This window comes from Sitophilus oryzae, unplaced genomic scaffold (genome assembly GCF_002938485.1).
Source record: "Sitophilus oryzae breed Bouriz unplaced genomic scaffold, Soryzae_2.0 scaffold_1639_pilon_pilon, whole genome shotgun sequence".
Classification (NCBI taxonomy): Eukaryota; Metazoa; Arthropoda; class Insecta; order Coleoptera; family Curculionidae; genus Sitophilus; species Sitophilus oryzae.
In genome coordinates this window covers 2,520,952-2,541,915 of record NW_022146324.1, presented here as the reverse complement: position 1 = coordinate 2,541,915, position 20,964 = coordinate 2,520,952, and the positions used below count along the sequence as shown (strand labels likewise).

General features: G+C 32.1%; 1 protein-coding gene across 1 annotated transcript in view; it reads left to right on the top strand.

Annotated features, from left to right (window-relative positions):
• The window catches only part of LOC115880620 (suppressor APC domain-containing protein 2), a 58,586-nt gene that overhangs the window by 18,443 nt on the left and 19,179 nt on the right, over nucleotides 1-20,964 (top strand). Inside the window, exon 2 of the mRNA XM_030897896.1 lies at nucleotides 4,137-4,455. Within this exon, the coding sequence (XP_030753756.1) occupies nucleotides 4,147-4,455 (309 nt within the window). The 5' untranslated portion in view covers nucleotides 4,137-4,146. The remainder of the gene's footprint in view (nucleotides 1-4,136; nucleotides 4,456-20,964) is intronic.

The window sequence follows — 20,964 nt, the reverse complement described above, 5'->3', positions numbered from 1 at the left end:
GACCCCACAAAACTGCAATTCTTTCCCCATTTAACCGACTCTCTATCTCCAGTAGTTTCCAAGATACCCATAGAGAACATCGTAGGAAACTCACCCTGTATATCTTTTGCTATGCTCTTCTGACCAAAGAGCGGGCCGTCTGGCTGCCGGTAGACTATTGTAGTTTACTACTGCGCATCACATATGTACAAGGTATCCCATTTTCCTGTGTTTTATAGGATTTCTCGTTTGTGAGTAGAGAGGCAATGATGCGACTTTCACAATATATTGCATTAAATATGTTACACATAGGTTTAACCTCCTTAGTTCCTGAAATACATGGCAAATTTGTGCTGCGCAGTAGTGAAGAGATGTTGAATACAGATATGGGGATGCGCAGTAGTAAACGCAACGTCTACCGGTCGCCAGACGGTCTGCATTCTGTTCAGGAGAGCATAACAAAAGATATATTAAAGAACCAGCTTTCTTAAAAGTCTCTCTCGAAAACGTTGCTAGCTCTTAGAATATAAGTAAAACAGCGAAATCGTTATGAAAAAGAAGATATAAAATGACACGAATCACCAATAAATCGTATATACGATAAACGGAGGCATGAAAATGCAATAATGATCTAATAATGATTATTTTCTAACCAATCGAGTCGTTACTCTTTTACTATACTTGTATTCACGTAAAACTTCCCAATATGGCCGACTTCAGAATGGAAGGCTTGAAAACCAAAAATACCTAGATTCAAATCCATAGCTCAAATCGATTCTTCCAACCTTCCTTGCATTTCTTCTGTGGTAGATTATTCTGATCGACGATCGACGCTGCGGCCCGTGTTTGTGATTTTGAATATTTGTGTTTTGAGTTTTCTATTTGATTTTGTTCTGTGTTCTTTAATTTAGCTTGTAGTTCTTGTTATATAGTTATCGTTTTGTGTTTGTGTTGTTTGTATTTTTATAGTATTCGGTAGTTTAATAATATGGCCAGTACAAGCTTTTTTTTTAAAGGTAAGATCATAACCTATAACGCATCTCTGTTAGTTTTATTTAATTTAATATTTTTAGAAACATTTAGCAATAATCCGTTGCCAAATATTTCGGATAGTGATAATGAAAATCAAATGGATCAGGTATAAATAGTTTTAAGTGAAGCATTAATCATAAACAAAGTGATGACATTGTAATCACCTTTAAGAATGATGTTTTGTTTATATATAAATAATCTTCACTGCTCAAGAACTCAGGAATAGCCAGGAAGATATTCAAAATGTGTAAAGCACTTAATTTTTTTTAGGAAGCTATGTCTCATCCACAAATTTGTGGGAATAAACTAGCCCAGATATTTGTAAAAAATGTCTACAATTATTTTGTGAAGAATTTTCTCATATAAGTCCCCTTCAGGTTTGTAATTGTCATATTTTTAGGATATGTAGATTAAAACTTATATTTCAGGAAACAGCACGGGCTTTACAAATTAGCTGCAAGTCAGTTTCGAAATATAAAGAAGGTCCAAAAGACGAGTTAGTTGGGAAGACTTTAAGACAGAAGAAGAAATTGAAGACAGCTAATGTTGGGAATGGCACCAAAGATTTCAAAACTGCGTAATTTTCTAACCAATCGAGTCGTTACTATTTTACTATTTACCTTTGTGTACTGTATTTTGTGTACTTTTATTTTTAATACAGATGCTATTTCCAAAACGTTTATAATTATGGAATTATAGACAAAATAAAAGGAAAATATAAACAAGAAAATAATTTAGAATAGACGTAAAATAAACACATTCTCTTCTGAGACATCCTGTGTACGTAGTGCTCAAGAACACGAATAGATATCACTTTACATTAAATGTAACAAATTTTATTCTACTCGTACAAATTTTGTTTCGTTTACTATAAATATTAGACATCGCCATTCTAAATTACCGAATTATATAAAATGTATTAATATTATTTTACTAAAAGAAAAGGTGGATCATAAAAGCGGGAATTATGTTCATTGATATTTAGATATTTTCGAAGACGTTTCAGTTGTTCCTTGACGATCAGCCTAAGAGCGCTTTCACACACATCGGCAAAATTGGTGCCGGTGCCGGAACTAAAGCCGATTGCAATATAAATAAATTAGCTTCTTCACATACCGGGTGCGTCTCAAAACTGGCTCACCCCTATAACTTTTTTATTTTTTTAATTAAAAAAACGAGATTTGGTATGTTAGTATATGACATAAATTAGGATTGATTGACGTATTGAATTGTTTTCGGTCACTTCCTGTTTCACCGGAAATGACTACAACTTTTGATTTTTAAATGGCGCCCTCGGTATTTTTTTACTTTATTCGATAGAAAATAACACTCTGAATGGAATGATATATCATATGTCAACTTTTGACATTTTCGCATATGGTTTATTTGAAATTATAACTTGCGGTTGGTGATGAAAATTTGACTCGAAATACCAAGTGTGTAGTATCAAATTATTCGTAAAAAAATGCCTTTTCCAAATATGCTAATGAGCCGCCCTCATTCCATTTGAAAAAATTGAGATATGATTAAAAATACGATATGAGCATTTTCTAACTGGCCAGGACAAGATATCTACTAAAAACATTAGACGATCAAATCTATTTTTCCAAGGCTCCTTAATTAAGAATTAGTGTATTTAACATAGCCATGGTACTCTAGATTGAATTTTAAAATACGATTATTTATTAAGCGAGAATGTCAAAAGTTGACTATGATATGTCATTCTATTCAGAATGTCATTTTCTATCAAATAAAATAAAAAAATACCAAGGGTGCCATTTAAAAACTAAAAGTTGTGGTTATTTCCGGTGAAACAGGAAGTGACCAAGAACAATTGAATACGTCAACCAATCCTAATTTATGTCATATACTAACATACCAAATCTCCTTTTTTTATCTGAAAAAATAAAAAGTTATAGGGGGGTGAGCCACTTTTCGAGAACGAACAATTTGTTCTTTTAATATCTCCGGTTCTCTAGAAGGTAGAAAGTTGCGGTTTGCGCTGATATTTTGGAAATGTTGTGCTCTATTTAACTGTGTAAAGAGAAGTATAGCCTCCCTTTTAATTTTTTTATGCAAAAGCGCAATATCTGTTATGATGTCAAATAGCGCCCTCTAGCTACCACGAAAAAAATTACGGAAACAAACTTTATACTCGGAATCATTAAGGAAGAAAAGCTCTTTTAAACGAGCCCTAGTTTGTTTAAATCGGGTAACCCAAACCAGAGTTACCCTTATTTTAATAAAAGCAAGTTTAACCTTCCCCCACCACTTTATTTTATGAGATAGAGCAAAATACTCTATATCAAAAATATTACAAATTTCTCGATGTTCACAAAAGTAATATTTTAAAAACAAAAAATAAATAAATTTTAATAAAAACCCTGTTTTCTAATTGGCTATCAGAGAAGCGCCCCCTAGCGGACATTGTTCGAACTTGAAAATAATTTCCAGCCATTTCTCTTGGTCGATTTACTTATTAGATTTTTTTCCCAAAGTTATACGATAAGTAGTTTCTGAGATACAGCCCATTCTTAGTTGGGCGCCCATTCTTAGTTGGCCACCCGGTACATTGCCCTATATCGTAACCCGAATCAAACGTTTACCTTCATTTTTAAAAAGTCTAATAACTTGGAGACTAAACTTTCCATATAATTTTTTTGGCAATGATTGATGTTTAAATATGATATTATAATTTTGGTCAATATATTAATTTAATAGATATTTTTTATTTTATTATTTTTTATAAAAAATGTAAGCTTTTTTTTTCATATTTATTTAATTGGATTATGTCCTCTGATGTGAATTTTAAGTTAGTATATATTTTTTCTGCGCTTGTGTTCATTTATATTCATGTTTCGGTTGATGTTAATTTTCTCATTACTTAATAATTTGATATTATTTTCATTAAAATCTCAATTTTTATCGATTTTACTTTTGAAACCCATTCCTTGCTTCCTATGACGAACTGCGCCATCATTGCACAAAAATTAGCTAGTACCGAAAATACCAAAAAACGCTAAATCCCGATTCCTTATAGAAGCATAATACGGAAATTACCAGTTCCGGAATACAGCTCCGGTTCCGAAAACCCTAGTCTACATGTTCGTAATTCCTTGTTTCAGATTGCAGAAAATGACTTCAACCTCATCATCTACACTAGACGATCTTCCAAAACAATTTGTGGCCGCCATGCGTACCCTCTTCGACATCATGGACGACAAACTGACAGGTTTCGTGAATATCGCCGACATCGAGGCGAGGTGGCAAGATGACGGGTCCAAGGGACTCCCGAAAGGTGTTTTGGAAAGCCTGAGGAAAGTCACGCCGCCCAATGGGCTGCTGAGCTTCGAAAGGTTTTGTGCTGGACTGAAAATTTGCTTGTTGAGGAATCAGGTTGAAAGACGGAACGATGGAAACATGAAAGGACAAGAAATAGGAAAGGTATGATAACAAAGATTGCTAAAGCCGTGAACTTATAATTTATAGTTTCTAGGTCTCTCTTATTACACTCAGATGCAAAAAAAACGCAACGGAGAAATTTTTAGTCAAATTTAAAGTGTTATATATTTGTTATTTTTAGCCCTATTTTCATGAATTTTTTAGCAAGCTGTATAGGTATAATTATCAACTGTAATTCGTAAACTCAGTTTTTTTATAATCTTTAATATTTGGCATATTATGCAGGGTTAATCGAGGGGTTGTTTTTTACCTTAAATTTAAAACACCCTGTGCAATAATTGCGTGTGTAAACTTTCCTAAAATATAATTTTACGGTTAAAACCATCAGTCCTGAACATTTTGTTTTTTGATTCATGTCAGTACATGCTGTGGTTAATTTTTAAGAGCGAAATGAATTGATCACGATCAATTTGCAATTTTTCAATTATCATTACCTACTTTTTGATGTAATTTTTTAATATGACGGGATGGTTTTGGTGACTATTGTCGTAACGTCATATTGCGCTGCATTGGATACTCTATACTAAATTTAAAAAACGTTAAAAACTAACGATACAGTCCGGGTTTAAGGATATTAAAGAAAAAATCTGTAATACTCAAGTACAGAAACAGAAAACGAAAATTGTAAAAAATACCCTAATACTTTGTATTACCTACCTAGGTTGCTATAACTGCCTGTAGATGTCCGTTCATAATGTAAGGCTGCATATATCACATTGCTTTATGTTTTCCAATTCTTCTTTAAGGACCAAGTGAAGTTCATTTAATGAAGCTGGTAGCGCTTCGCGACCTTTAACCCTTTTGCCAAGCATTTCCCAAACGTCGAATATGATAGGCAGTTCATAGTAGTGTATACTTCACAATATAATCACCAAAGCCGCCTTGTCATATTCAAAAATAACTTCAAACAGAAATGATAATTGAAAAAAATTGCAAATTGTTGGTAGCAAGTTCACTTCACTCTTAAAAATTAACCAAAGTATGTATTGACATGATCCAAAAAACAAAATGCTCAGAAGACATGGTTTTGCCCGTAAAATTATAATTTAGGAAAATTGACACGCAAAATTATTGCACAGGGTGTTTTAAAGTTAGGGTAAAAAAACAACCCCTCGAGTAACCCTGTATAATATGCCAAATACTAAAGTTTATAAAAAAAACTGAGTATAAGAATTAAAGTTGATATAATTATATACAGCTTGCTAAAAAATTTATAAAAATAGGGCTAAAAATAACAAAAATATAACACCCGTTGCGTTTTTTTGCATCGGAGTCTATTATTAAATTTTTGACATAGTATGGTGCATCGGAACTCGAGACGTAGGAAATCCCATGTTAATTTTGAAAAGGTCAGATATTATCTCCCCAGATGATTGTATACAAAAATTGTATTAGACTTTTTTGAAGAGGCGTTAAAGTTGTACTGTCGACTGTTGTCTAGAATTTTGTTTTATTTGGAATACTGATTTTTCCCTTGCACTTTGCCCTCTATTATGAGGCGCAGTATTTCGTATTTACCACCTCTCATCACATTTCTTTCCTTGATGGTGTTCAGTATCTCTTTTTGTTTCTGTATGCGCTGGAGTACTTCATCGTTGGTGATAATTTGTACGCATGAGATTCGCAGCATCCGTCTGTACACATACATTTCGAAGGGTTCTATTCTCTTTTCGGTCTGTGAATCCAGTGTCCAGCTTTCACATCCATAGAGTAACACAGAGAAGACGTAACATCTGGCCATTCGAATTCTGAGTTCAGCACTGAGGTATCGTCTTGTAAAAAATGATTTCATTCTCATGAAGATTTTTCTCGCTTGCTCGCTTGCTGACTCAATCACTCATACCACATACATCCACAATAATTCAGGGGATAATCGAAATATTTTTAACATAAAAACTTAATTAAACTATACTAATTAATAAAATGTTTACATAATTTTCCATTCAGAGCAAAACAATACCCCAAATGATTGTGAAATTCACGCCTCACAATACAAAACTGGTTAAGGGTAGAATCTTTAGCATTCCACAGAGGTGTCGTTATCGGTCCATCTAAATGTACCTATGTGTTTAATATGCTCATAAAGACGGTTTTGCAAGTGCTCTATAGGAAGAAGTAGGGTTTCATCGAGACGAGAAATCTCGTCTCGAAGGCAATTTCTCGCACTCGATTCGAGATTCTCGAAATTTCGAGTCTCGAAAATAAATAACTGATTTATTATTATTAAAAAATTGCCGCCGGGAGGCACGTATAGCCGCCCATACTAAAATATGTTAATAAAAAGGTGGCAGGCAGTTCTTTTAGTTTCAAAGTAAAGACATTTTTAAAAAAAAATTATCTAAAAAACTGCGACTTTGACTGATTTTGATGTTACTACAAATTTTGTTGCAAATATTATTCCTAATCTTAAATTGAAAACCGCGTTTCGCTAGCTACTGTAATTTTGGAGTTACGATTTTTTAAAATTTTTAACCCTCTCCCATACCCCCTTACCAACCCCCCACCCCCACCAAAAACTAATGGCCAGATTCTTGGGTGCCACAATATTTTTGAGCCAAATTTGGTTAAAATCGGTTTAGCGGTTTTTGAGTTATCGTGTTACAGACGGACAGACAGACAGACAGACACCACGAAAATATTTTGTATTTAGATCATTTATGACCCAAATAACTCATTTTGAGTGAAATTAAAAAAACTTTTTTTTACCGATCTTAATAGCCTACCATACCTATTGGTATGGTCGGCTAAAAATATCATGTTGTAAAGTCTGCACCAAAAGATAGGGTAAATTTTTTCTGTTAAAAAATTAAATTATAGAATACAGAGCTATTATAGGTATGGTATGAACTAAAAGCCGTGTGTAACAAAAAAAAACGCAGACTTTGGTTAGCGTTTTAAAAAGCGAAAATCAAAACGATTCCTTTATTTTTTAATTTAGTCTTTTATCCCATATGGGTTTAAAATTTACCTAGCTACCTACGAAAGTTTAAAATGTTTACTTCGTTGTGCAACAAATTGATTTTTGTTTACTCGAAACAGTCTTTTATTGAAAACTTTTTTTCTTCGACATTACTTAAATTCGTTTAGCTCAATAGGAGTTAATAGTGAAATTTATACAAAAATGGTGCCATAAGAACAAGAATATATTATATTTACCGCATTTCTTTATTCTGAAAAGACCGACTGATCGAACAGTTTTGGGGAAGTTATCTTTTGATTATTTGTAATAATTGTAAATAAAGAAATGTAAATTAGCATTGTACGAGAAAATATTTCCCAACATAGTTTTTTATTTCCATTTTTCTAGCCTTTTATGAGCTGTTGAGTTATTGCAGCATCTAAAGTTTTTCGAGATCGAGAAATCTCGAAAAAATTTCTCGATCTCGAAAAATCTCGAAGTCATTTTCTCGATCTCGTCTGGAAAAAAAAATCTCAGTCTCGTTTCGATCTCTTCTCGAAATCGAGACGAGACGAGACGAGACGAGAAATCTCAAATTTCGAGAATCTCGTGAAACCCTTGGAAGAAGTCGTTCGGCGAAAGATCCTGTGTAGTGGAGTAAAAACGATATAAAAATGTGTCAAAAAATTTTTTGGAGGTATAACTACATGATATCTATATAGGATTATTAGTTAGGGCTTTGTCCATGTAAAATGACTAATTACGACCTTTTTGGGGGGGTCAGAAATTTTTTATCCCGGAAAATGTCAAAAATCTGTCAAAAATCTATAACCATGTTTTTTTACCGTTCCTACGCGATAACTCCTAAACTAATCAACTTATTCACATACTTTTTTTTTTAATCGATTAATCGCCTATGTATTCTCAATATTGAGAATACATAGGCGATTATAACCATGTTTATAACCATGTTTTTTTACCGTTCCTACGCGATAACTCCTAAACTAATCAACTTATTCACATACTCTTTTTTTTAATCGATTAATCGCCTATGTATTCTCAATATTGAGACTATAATTGCCTATGTATTCTAAAAACATGGTTATACATTTTTGACAGATTTTTGACATTTTCCGGGATAAAAAATTTCTGACCCTCCCAAAAAGGTCGTAATTAGTCATTTCACATGCACAAAGCCCTAACCGATCATTTCATAAAGAGTTTATGTGGTTATACCCTCAAAAAAAAATTTTCGAGAAGGAAGCGACTTTTTTCAGTGATTTTACTCGACTAGTGGTTTTTTCCTACTGTATCTCCAATAAAAGGGGAGTCAATGATTTTCTTTCTTTCTTCTTTTTTTTTCTTTTCTTCACCATAAAGAATATTCAAGTCATTGTTATTTCCTTCCTGTTCAATTATTTTTGTCTTCACATTTCCATGTGCTTAATTACTTTAGTGCCTTTAGTTTCAAACTTCCGGTTTATTCTTTAAACTATTGTTACGGATTCCGTGGGTCCACTAATTTAAACTCACGATAAAATACTTAACGAATTTATTTTCTCACTTTATACACAATTACTAACTTATAACACACAACAAACTAACTATTTATAAGATTCCTTCACCAAATTGTCCGATTTTCAATTTCCACGCGGTATTTTCAAATTTTTGTAATTTGACAATGACACAATGATATTTTCGCTGGTATTTTAATTGTAGCTTTCTCTGTGCAGTATTATAAATTTTACTAATTTGAATGGAGATTTTTGCAAATAACTTTTAAATGGCTATTCCAAATGAAACGAAATTCTACACAAAAGTACATCTTTAACGCCTCTTCAAATAAGTGTGATACTTTTGCATTAAAACATCTGGGGAGATAATATCACCTTTTCAAAATTTACATGGGATTTCCTATGTCCCGTGTTCCGATGCACCACACGGTATATCAAGGTAAAGTAAAGAATTTTAAATTACCATATCGTTTTTCCTATCAGTGCTAATTTGGAGAACGATATTAACGCTGATTTCAAACCACAATCATCAACTTAGCGAGTGTGTAAATTTACTCTTTATTCACATACTGCTGGACCTGTTACTAAAAGTATTTTGGACTTCCATTGTCTATAATTATTTTAACTTACACATTACACAGTGTTTCGGGTTCAGGTGTAAACTAATTTAATTCCTAAAAGTTGAATGCAGTCAGGCGTGAGGTTGTCCACTGAGAATGCCTTATTAGAGGTTGTCAAATTGTCGAGATTCTTCTATACTTGAAAATGCTAAAGATGTTATTATTGTTTGTTACAAAAACCGATTCCTTAAATTTACGCTTTTTTCAATGAAGTTACCTGTAAACAACCTGGGCTTCTGACCATTTTATGCTATCTTGCTTGGACTTCAATGCCAGACTTCATTGTTTCAACACTTTGTGTATGTTTTTATGCTCATTAAGTTGTACATTTAGAGGACGTTTTGTCTCTCCAAATAAGGCTCATCGCATTTACAGGGTACCTGGTAGAAGCACTCTTTCTCAGGTTCCATTGTTTCTTGTTTTGTATTTTTATTAAGACACATCTTAGGCTATTGGTCTGATCTTTTTGAAGAAGAGCAAGAGTATCTTTCTCAGGTTGACGAACCAATGAGCCTGTCTCACAATTTGATATAATATTCTTCTAAACCCTTCTGAAGCAAATCCCTTATATAAGATAAGATAAGATATTAAGGGATGTTTTTTTTACATCAATGAATGATCGTTATCTTTTTAGGCTTTAAAACTTTTGAGATATATCATCAATACAGGGTAAATTAAATTTTTCATTATTTAAACATATTTTCCTCAAAAGATTAAGGAATAAAATTTTTAATAAAAAAATCCAAAAATACTTGCACAGATTACAAATTCGAAAATGACCATTCAGATCTCGGAAACTGCAAGAAATTGAAAGTATTAGAAGAAGGAATAAAATAACATTTTGAAAATTAAAAAATCCGAGCAATTCCGAAGGAAAAAAACTAAGAAATTGAAAAATCGTTCTTATTTTTTTCTGACTTTATTTGAAGATTAACTTTAAAACAAAAAATGCCACTTCATCATTGTGACTTTTTTCTCTTTATGAGAGAGACTATCATCACCGTTTTTTTTTCAATACTGGATTTTTCATTTTATTTTTAAACTTGCCAAAACACTTATAATAATGAAATTCTGATAAAAGGCAATGTTTTAGAGTTTAGAGAGAGACGGGTATACGGATAACTTTGAATATGTGTATGTAAAAAACAAGCAACATTTTAACAGTTGTGGTTCTGATAATTAGGTTACTTTAAAGTATGTGATCTACGGAATTCATATACTATGGACATTTCTTAAAAATTAAATTTTACATCGATTTTCGCCATTACTTGGAATAGGTTGGTGACAATTCGCAAAATATTTAATTATTTCCTTTTACAAACATAAAGGACCGAATATATTCCAAGTCGTTTCCGTTACACTTATACTAAAGCCTTATTCGACACGCCTTCCAGTCACAGAGGAAAAAGGAAATTACAATTTTACATTTAGTTCAGTAAGAAAAATCGGCGATTAAGCCAAGCCTAATACGCCTTTTCTCCATCTACGAAGATATAAACCTACTTTCCCTTTGTCAAATTAAGACCTTTAAAAATCAGCGAATATCAAAAGAAATTACGATTTAACGGATGTGGACAAAAGTTTTATTAGATTAGAAATTTAGCAGAGTGAGGCATATACAGGGTGGTCCGAACTGTATTCCGGAAACTTCGGCAACATGTTCTTTAGATAAAAATAAGTAAAAAAGTTCGTATAAATGTATGTCTTAAAATGCTTACTTTCAGAGATACAGGGTGCAGAAGTTTTATTTCAATTTTTTCTAAATAATTTCTGAACATAGACAAACAAATAAAAAGAGACTGACAATTCCTATGGTAAAGAGTGGGACCGCGTTCCCGTAGCGCAACTCAGAATAACAATTTTGAAACCAATTAGCAGGACCATGGCGGGACCTACGTCTTTATTGCTATCTTTCTTTATTATGTGTGCTTTATATGAAAAAGAAACAGATAGGTATAAAACGTATCGTAAGACATTATAGCACATTCTGGCTGGCGGAAAATTTAAAAAATTTAAATTAGCCATTATTAGTAGTATTCTTTCATTTTGAAACTGAAAATTTTCACTTAAACTGATTTATTCCCTATACCACGTAAAGGGAACGTGGTGTAGGGAATAAAACAGTTAAGTGAGAATTTGCAGTTATTCTCAGAACGAAAGAATACTACTATTATAAGGAAAATTATAAAAAAAGCAAAAATTGTACTGTTTGATAAACATATTTATTTATACATAAAAATAAATAAACTTTTTATAATACAATAACAAAAAATATTTCACCCACGGTTTATTCCACCCACCTACCAATTTTAAATGCAGAAGAACTGACTGTTGCAGGAAACGATCGGCCAATTTTTTTAAAGGGCATTAAAAATCTCATTTTCGAAAAAAACTGCCTAATTGCAATAACAAAGTGAATATTCAAGCGAAGAAGACTTTACGAGAATCATGATCCTAAAACAAAAGTAAAATAGGTATATTAATAAAGTTTCTGGTTACTATAAACCAGCTATAAACTACCTACCCAAAAGAGGGGTAAATATTTTTGACACTACTACTTCTACTTTTTTCTTAATAAGATGATAAATATAACTACTTACTTTTATTCTACCGGGTGTCTTTAACATATCTATCAGAGAAAGGGTGCACCAATACATATAAAAAATAGATGATACTGGCTCCTGCAGCAAATAAAATAACAAATAGCATAACCTAAAATTATAAGTAACAAAATATAAATACCTATATGGAACAAAGGAATTTGTTCCTTATCCATATTCATAAGTCAATAAAATGGAGAGTTTAAAGAAAAGGTAAATCACCAAAAGAAAAATTAACAAACATGACGAATTATCATGATGTGGTCATCTTGGTCAGAGTCTTGGTTGTCATGATGACGAAAACGTAAGGCGATTGTTCTAATTTCTATTTAGAAATTACGTTTTATATGGCTGCTTCTTTCTCTCTTGTTATATTAGAATGAGATAGTGGGCCTAATAGACGCAATGCGCAGATCAACATAAATAAAACGAAATTTTGCGTTCTGAGTTGCGCTACGGGAACGTTGTCCCTCTCTTTGCCATTTAATTTGCCAGTCTCTTTTTATTTGTTTGTCTATGTTTCTGAGTAACATCAATATTTGGATGAAAATTGGTGTCTTTTTTGACATGAGAAATTTGATTTTGGTGTCAATATGACGCCTAGTAGTAGAAGGCGCCACCTACATGTGTTTTAACTGTTTTGAAGCGTAATAACCTTTTGTCCGTACCTGTATAAAACTACCGAGCGAAAAATATACATCTCTGTGACTTTTTACGTAAAAAATATCTCTTTGTAAAAATCGCTACGAGCAACCCTTCTTAAGATATTTAGAATGGAAATACACAATACATGTCATTAGTAATAAAACAGTTTCTGTTGAACTTTTGGCACAAAAACATTTCAAATTTATGATTTCAGTCTAATAACTATTTAGTTAACATGTTAATTTATGTCAATGATGACAGGTATTGCTAATTTCGATTCCAAATATCTCGAAAACCATTACTCGTAGCGATTTTTACCAAGAGACCTTTTTCACGTAAAAAACGTCGTAAATGTATATTTTTTACTCAGTAGTTTTATACAGGTACGGACGAAAAGTTATTACTCTTCAAACAAGTTAAAAAATATGTAGGTGGCGCCCTCTACTAGTAGGAGTCATATTGACATCAAAATCAAATTTCTCATGTCAAAAAATTCGCAGATACCAATTTTCATCCAAATATTGACGTTACTTCAGAAATTATTTGGAAAAAATCGAAATAAAAATGAAATTTCCACACCCTGTATCTCCGAAACTAAGCATTTTAGGACATACATTTATACAAACTTTTTTAATTATTTTTATCTGCAGAATATGCTGCCGAAGTTTCCGGAATACAGTTCGGCCCACCCTGTATATCTTTCGCTATAATACCACTCTATACATAATGATGGAATAATACCGGTAATTTATAAATCGATAATATTACCGGTAATATTACGTAATATTATTTTTTTTGCAGTTAAAATCTGTAAAAGCAAAAAGAGAACATAACGTTTTTTAAACTAGTTAGAGTCATAGTGGTCTATGTTAAGCTAGTATCACACGATGTGGTACACACCTTCCTACGTTGGATACACGAAAATTTGCTACACCGTTTTGGAGGCACACATGTTAATTGCAATATTGTCGAAACCTGTGTGCTAAATGCCAAATGTTGGTTACAACATTGGAACTACCGTTGGACGCATCGTGTAGAACCGGCTTTACAATACGTAATAGAGTGGATAATGGTAAATCATCCTCTATAGTAGAGTCACCTCTATTATTAGAGCCTAACCTACACTTCGAAATAGATATCTTCTTCTTACATTTCTTTCTCAGCCGCTTCTACCATTTTTGGATGTTCTTCTCCATTTAGTTAATTATTATTATGGGCAATATAAGTAAGTTTTTCGGCCCTTCCCACGATAAATCTGTTTCTTCTTGGTCGATGAACAAATCCATAGCATCATCAGCAGATGATTAAAAACTTTTTTAATTAAAATTAAAAACTAATTTTAATTCAGTTTTTAATCATCTGCTGATGATGCTAACATGGTTAGCGAAACGCGCGTCCAGTCTGTGACCAAAGTGTTTTGGTGTATTGTGGTGATTTAGTGTTTTTATTTTGCTGTATAACACCAAAGGTGTAATGAGAAACACCTCAACTGTAATGAGTGTTTAGTATCCAAAAAACTTTTTAGACAAGAAACAAAGCATTCCCATCCTGTTTTCACTTTCACCAAAAAAAAAAGGAAAATAATGGAGCGGGAAAAAAGCAATATTTCCAACGATACCGATCTTGTAATATTACGTAATAATACTAAAATTACCGGTAATATTACCATTTACATCACTAGGTATAAATGACAAGCAAGCACTAAATAAAGGGACATATTTTTTATTTATTATTGTTTACAGTTTACAGCTAAAATATTCTTTTCCATAATAAAATTCATATCCATAATATTCTATAAAAAAAGAGAGGTTGGTAGAAGAAAACTAGACAGACGCTATACATATTTAGATTCAGGATGTCGTTTTACATAAGAATCAGCAAGAATGGTACCAGGGCTCGAAAGACCCTTATTTGCATGAACACTACAAACAGAGTAAAAGAATGTAAACAAAAGCAAGAAGATAAAGATTCAAATAACAGAATATAAAAACAATACCGTACGAAAACCCGTTATAAAATATATTTAAATAAAATTGTTCTCGTCTTTTCCATTGGACATTTCTATTCATTTCTAAACCACTTATAGCTACGTGCAGTACCTATTTGATATTATTACATATGCGTTGTTCAAAACACGGTACGACACGCACCTAGTTTAATGAATGGGTTACTAGTGGTTGTTCATTCGTGGCCTGTGCTGAAACTGAAAAATTACCATATAATAGCGAACAGCGTTGTTCTTATTGAAATCACGCCGACATTGTTGCTCTGCGTTGCTGTCATGTCGCAACAACGGTTTTACGAGTTACCACTTTGAATTTAATGAGGTGTGATCGAGTTTAGTTGGAAATGTGACTATAATAATGATAAAATGCAAACGAATTATAGATGTTAATTAAAAAGGAATTAACCGAAATTATAAAACGAAACTTCGGTTAAACGAAATTTTACCTATGATGACAGTATACGCAAGTTTAACAACGTCAGTGCTGGACTAATAGGATCCCAGTTCTAGATCCAAATACCGTATGATCGAAAAAAAAACGGCTTCCAGTTGGCACGGAAATGACGATCGATGACATTTCTCATATAAATTTACATATAAAATGACAGCGATTTTCATTTCATAGCCTTTGCCGACGCCGTTTTTATTCGATCATACAGTATATTTAATCCAAATATTGCTGATTTACTGTAAAAATTCAGGATATCAGTATACAGGGTGGCGCTTCTCATACATAAATTCTTGCTTTGCTTTATCATCACCATTACAAATTCGACGCGAACGAAGTCGCGGGTACACGCTGGTAACCCCTATAGATTAATTATTAATATTAATAATTATGAAGTGAATATAGTGTGAAGAAAATAATCCAATATTGATAATCCAACACACATAACAAAAAACATCTCGATATAGTCGTTATAATTTTTGTAAAGAGACGCAGACACACACATTGAAGTGGATTTTACAATACTGCATTGTTGTAAAATCCTAAAATGTAAGGAGCATATGCCTAAAATAATGTAAGGATTTTGACATATTTCACATTTTATGAAAATGAAGAGTAAATTTTAAATTTGAATAGAATGCACACTGCATTCACCAACTAATAGAATCATATCAATTCTCAACAACAAGGATAAGTTTGCATTTTCGACAAATTTCTGAGAACCTTTTTCGTTTTAACTGCTACGAAATGACAACTAGTTATATTAAAGTTGGACTCATTAGACAGTTATGTTAAAGTTACGTCGGACTAGATTTTATCAAATAATAAAGATCTACTGACTAAATCATGTAAAAATGAAGATATCTCAGAAAATCTTTATTTGAGGGGTAACCAACCTTAATAGTATTTTGAAGAGACATGAATTTTTCATCGAATATCGGAATAATATAATGGGTGTTCCATATAAAATAAAAAGGTAACTTGCTCTTAAATGATACCAATGTTCAACATTAATTTTGACCACCCTGTATAAGTTTTTGGGTCAAGTTTTAATTTGATTTAAAGTATAATAGTTATTTTAACTACATATTAGGCTATACCGGGTGAATTCCTATTTAGGTAGCCTTTATTGTTATTTAAAAACTGATGTTCTTATTTTTAGAAAATGTTAAATATGTCAAATACCTTAGATTTTACTCATATACCTACTCCTGTAATAAAACTAATATTCATTTTTTTTCTAGAATCCGAAAATCAATTAATATACAGGGTGATCCATTACAAAAAACACAACTTTGATATGTAACTTTTTTTGGGGACACCCTGTAGAACTCTCTATATTTTTAAAAAGTGCTCTGAATTAACCTACATTGTGCTCACAAAGCTTAATTTCGATATAAACTACAGTCCTTCTTGGAACAACCTCGTCGTATGAGAGGCGCCACCCTGTACATATTTCATTAAGCATTAAGGATGCATTTATGCCCACTTGCACCGTTTGTATAAACTTTGTTTAAAGGCTAAACAGTGATTAACTATACATATTTTATTATAGTTAATCACTGTTTACAGTGATTAACTATAATAAACACTAAAATATGTATAGTTAATCACTGTTACAGTGATTAACTATACATATTTTATTATAGTTAATCACTGTTTAGCCTTTAAACAAAGTTTATACAAACGGTGCAAGTGGGAATTAATGTATTAACATAGTTGGTTAGATAGCTAATATTACAAAACCTATGACAAAAAAACTTTTCAATTAAAAACATAAACCACGAGAGTTTATTTTTAGAGATAAACCACTTGAATTAGATTTATTATTAATTTTCAATTATTTTATGCTATAACCGACATACTTGATTTGAATTAGCAAACAAATGGACGATAAATACAGGGTGTTTCAAAAAACATGTGCCATCTCTCGTAGAAAGATTCTTAACGTAAAAATAAGATTTATTTTTCATACCAACATAGGTCCGATTCTGCTTTGTTTCGTAGCTACAGGGTGTTAAAGTCTTAATATTTTTTTTCCAAGTAAGATTTATTATAATTTTCTTCCAAGTACTTTTAATGATTCGAATAAAATTTGGAGCATTGGAGCTACTATAAATGCGACATATTTTAAGCTAAAAAAGTGTCGACATATTCACCAGGGACGTGCATATGGGTTATCACTGGAATATTTCTCTAAAAAAAAGTATGTACGCCGTAACTTTTTTTTCTCTTGTTAGCTAAAAGTCCTGATACCAGTATACCGGAGGACCAAACATGCCTAATTCTACAAAGCTTATTATACATAAAAAACTAAACATGTATAACGTGCCTACAATTTTTTTTTCTTTTACGTAAATATTTCTTTTCTGTACGAAGTAATAGAAATAGCGAGACACATTTTTGCCCGACTAACAATTTTATTAAGCGAATTTTGTGGTGGTAGACGAATATGTTTTAGATTTTGAGTTTGATGAGTAAAAAAGAGGACCTTTACTTTACAATGCGTGAGAGAAAAGATCAAAAAGAGGATTGTGTCTGGAATAGAGGACGGTTAGCAACCCTACTTAATACCCAAAAATGGAAGTAAAAGAAATGTTTAATTTTTAGAATAAAAAAGAAAAAAGAAGGCCAAAGTCACCTTTGAGTTATAGCTTGTTTAAACAAGCGCACGGGCTTAGCCCATGGATTCGCCTTTAGCGAATATAGCTTGCTCGCGGACGATGCAAGACTACGTGGAGTCGATGAATCGATCTCAAGTGTTTTATCTCAAAGGCATCAGACCTTCCGATTACAGAATTCGAGTGTATCGTATATGTACTTATTTTTTGTCGGGATTCAGTAGTAAGATATTAAGTCAAGCATAATAATCAATAACATATAATTGGTTGCCTAAAAAGTTTTACATGCACTTTCGGCCCAATTTAGGTGCGTAAATCCAGTCATTAATTGTTTAAAATGTAAAGTTTCTTGTATACTATATTATTATAATCCTTAATTATTAGTTATTTTTTATACAAGACGATAAAATGGTATTTTATCGTCGACCGAAAAGATTAATTCACGAGCGATGAAATCGCGATAATGAATTAATTTCGGGAGACGATAATGCAATTTTATCGTCGTGTATGAAAAAATATGTTTTTCCATAGCGAGTTACGTTTTAAAAAATATTCAGAAATTATTATTTCAAGGAATTTATTACGAGTAGAAAAAATATTGTACTGGGTTGACATTGGTTTCTATGTAATTTGACAAATAAATAAAGCTGTCTCTTTAGTTGTCAGTTTTGAGTCAATATTTTTTAATTTTCTTTCGTGTCTATTGCTGATTGAATTGAAGCCAGAAATGGCTCAAAACGAAATAAGTAAATTACCAACAGATATTGAGGCTGAGGCGACAAACGCCATATCCCAACTACTTCCATTTAAATCCCGAATAACTTATGAAACAGAATACAAAAATTTTCAAAAATGGAAACAATTAAAAAATGTGCCAGAAGAAATAAAGTTTTTAACCTATCCTGCTGTTAAAGTATCATTTAATCTACCCTTGCAGTTAAAGTACTATTTTATCTACTATTTTTGATAGATTATAAGGCAATTTTAACAGTAAAATACCAGACAAAGATCATCAGGTAGATTTGACAAAATTTTACTGTTGAAAGAGATAATGATATAAATAAAAATTGTTAAAATATAGATCTTCCTTAAGTACCGTTTCCTAACGGAGGTTGGCTATCATCATGGCTATTTTGATTTTATTTGCGGCTGCTCTAAATAATCCATTCGACGTCATTCCATACCATTCTCTGACGTTCTTCAGCCAGGATGTTCGTCTTCTGTCCCGACTACGCGATCTTTGGATTTTTCCTTCCGTAATATTCTGGAGTAATTGGTATTTAGGACCTCTTATAACATGTGCAAAATATTCTAATTTTTTCCTCTTAATAAGGGTTTTATGTATTTCTTCTTCCTTGTTCATACGTCGTAACACCTCGATATTTTTTGTAACTCTATCGACCCAACATCCACCAGTTTGTTAATTTCGGTTGATTTAAGGCTTCGGCACCATACAATAAGGTCGAAAACACGTAGCATCGGAGCATTCTTATTCTTAAATCTAAGTTTATATCTCTACTGCAAAAAAATTTCTTTAGTTTTAAAAAAGAATTTCTGGCTATCTCAATCCTGGACTTTATTTCTTGCAATTGTTTGGCAGTTTCATTTATTATTGTGCCCAAGTACTTATTTGTAGTGTGTAACAGGGGGAAATTTTGAGGGTCGGTTTGATGAAGTAAAAGGCGATAGTTTAAGTTCCTCGTGTATTTCTCTCTCTCTTTTGTAACTCTTTGCTATAATGGCTAGAAAATTATATAAATGATTTGCTGATCTTAAATATTATGGATAAATCTTACCTAGCACCAGGTTAATTTATACAAAATATAATAACTAATAAGATGTATGGTGAAATTTTAAACCACAGGCTGCCGCCGTCATTTGCAAAAGTTAAGAATAAATATAGAAATAAATTTACTTAAATCGTAGATATTTTTTATCCGCATACCAGATTTACTTAATAAAATGGGTATAAACGGCGACATCTACAAGACGTCTGTTTGAACGCATTGAATGTTAATAAGGTTTACTACATTTACACTAAAATGTTCCCCTGTAGTTCAGCAATTTAACAACAAATAATCGATAACCTAATATATTTTGTTTGAAGTGTTGGACTTTTTCTATTGGCGTGGTGTCTATTGATATTGAAATATTTATATATTTTGGTCTTTTGTAATAATCATAAATTTTGTTTTCTTCAAATTCTTATTTAGCCCATATTGTTTGCAGGATACATTTATACTTTGAAGTAGGTACAGAAAATACAGATACAGATAGTGTTTTAAAAGCAAACGTAGCAGCTGACGACGCCATAAATACTACCCTGTATAAGATAATGTAAATGTTCCTTCTCGAGATTATTTTATTATTCTTAATGTTTAACAAAATATAGCTCAGTATGAATAAAGTTGAATTCACTCTAGTTTTTAACCACTTTTCGGATATAGTGTTTTTAACCAATGTTTCAGTAAATATGAAATAGAGTGGCAATATATACATAGCGCTGGAAATAAAAATAGCATACTATATGCAGAATTTTATTCTAAATCCAAATCTGTACATAAAAAAGGGGGGCAATATAATAGATATTTACGATAGAAGTGAGTTAACAGCATCATTAAGATACGCGTGTGAAAGTTGCACGACGAGTGCGAGTACGAATTGTGTAACCACACAAGTATCTTAATGGAGTTAACTCGCGTGTATTGTACAGGGTGTCCCATTTTAGTTGAAATCATACGGTATCTCCGTTGTTAGTGAATATAGAAGGGTGCGGTTTGCACAAACCTGTGCCTCTTTTTTGTCAAACGGAAGATGCTGTCAACAAAATTTTCATAGCTCTCTTCGTTTCTGAGCTACAGGGTCTTTTCGAAAATTTTGCAATTTGGGACAGTATCTGCATTATTAGCAATTGAGACAGTATCTGCATTATTATGGATGATATCGAGAAGGTGAAAACTGATTCTTGTAGAACTTTTTACGGAGAATGCAGTGGCGTAGTCTGTTTTTCTACGAAAAAAATATTTTTGAAAATATGAACTAAAGTTATGTTTTTTCAAATGGAACACTCTGTATATTTATAAATCATATGATCCGCCTTGCTATGTGCTTCTCAAATATATATATATATATATATATA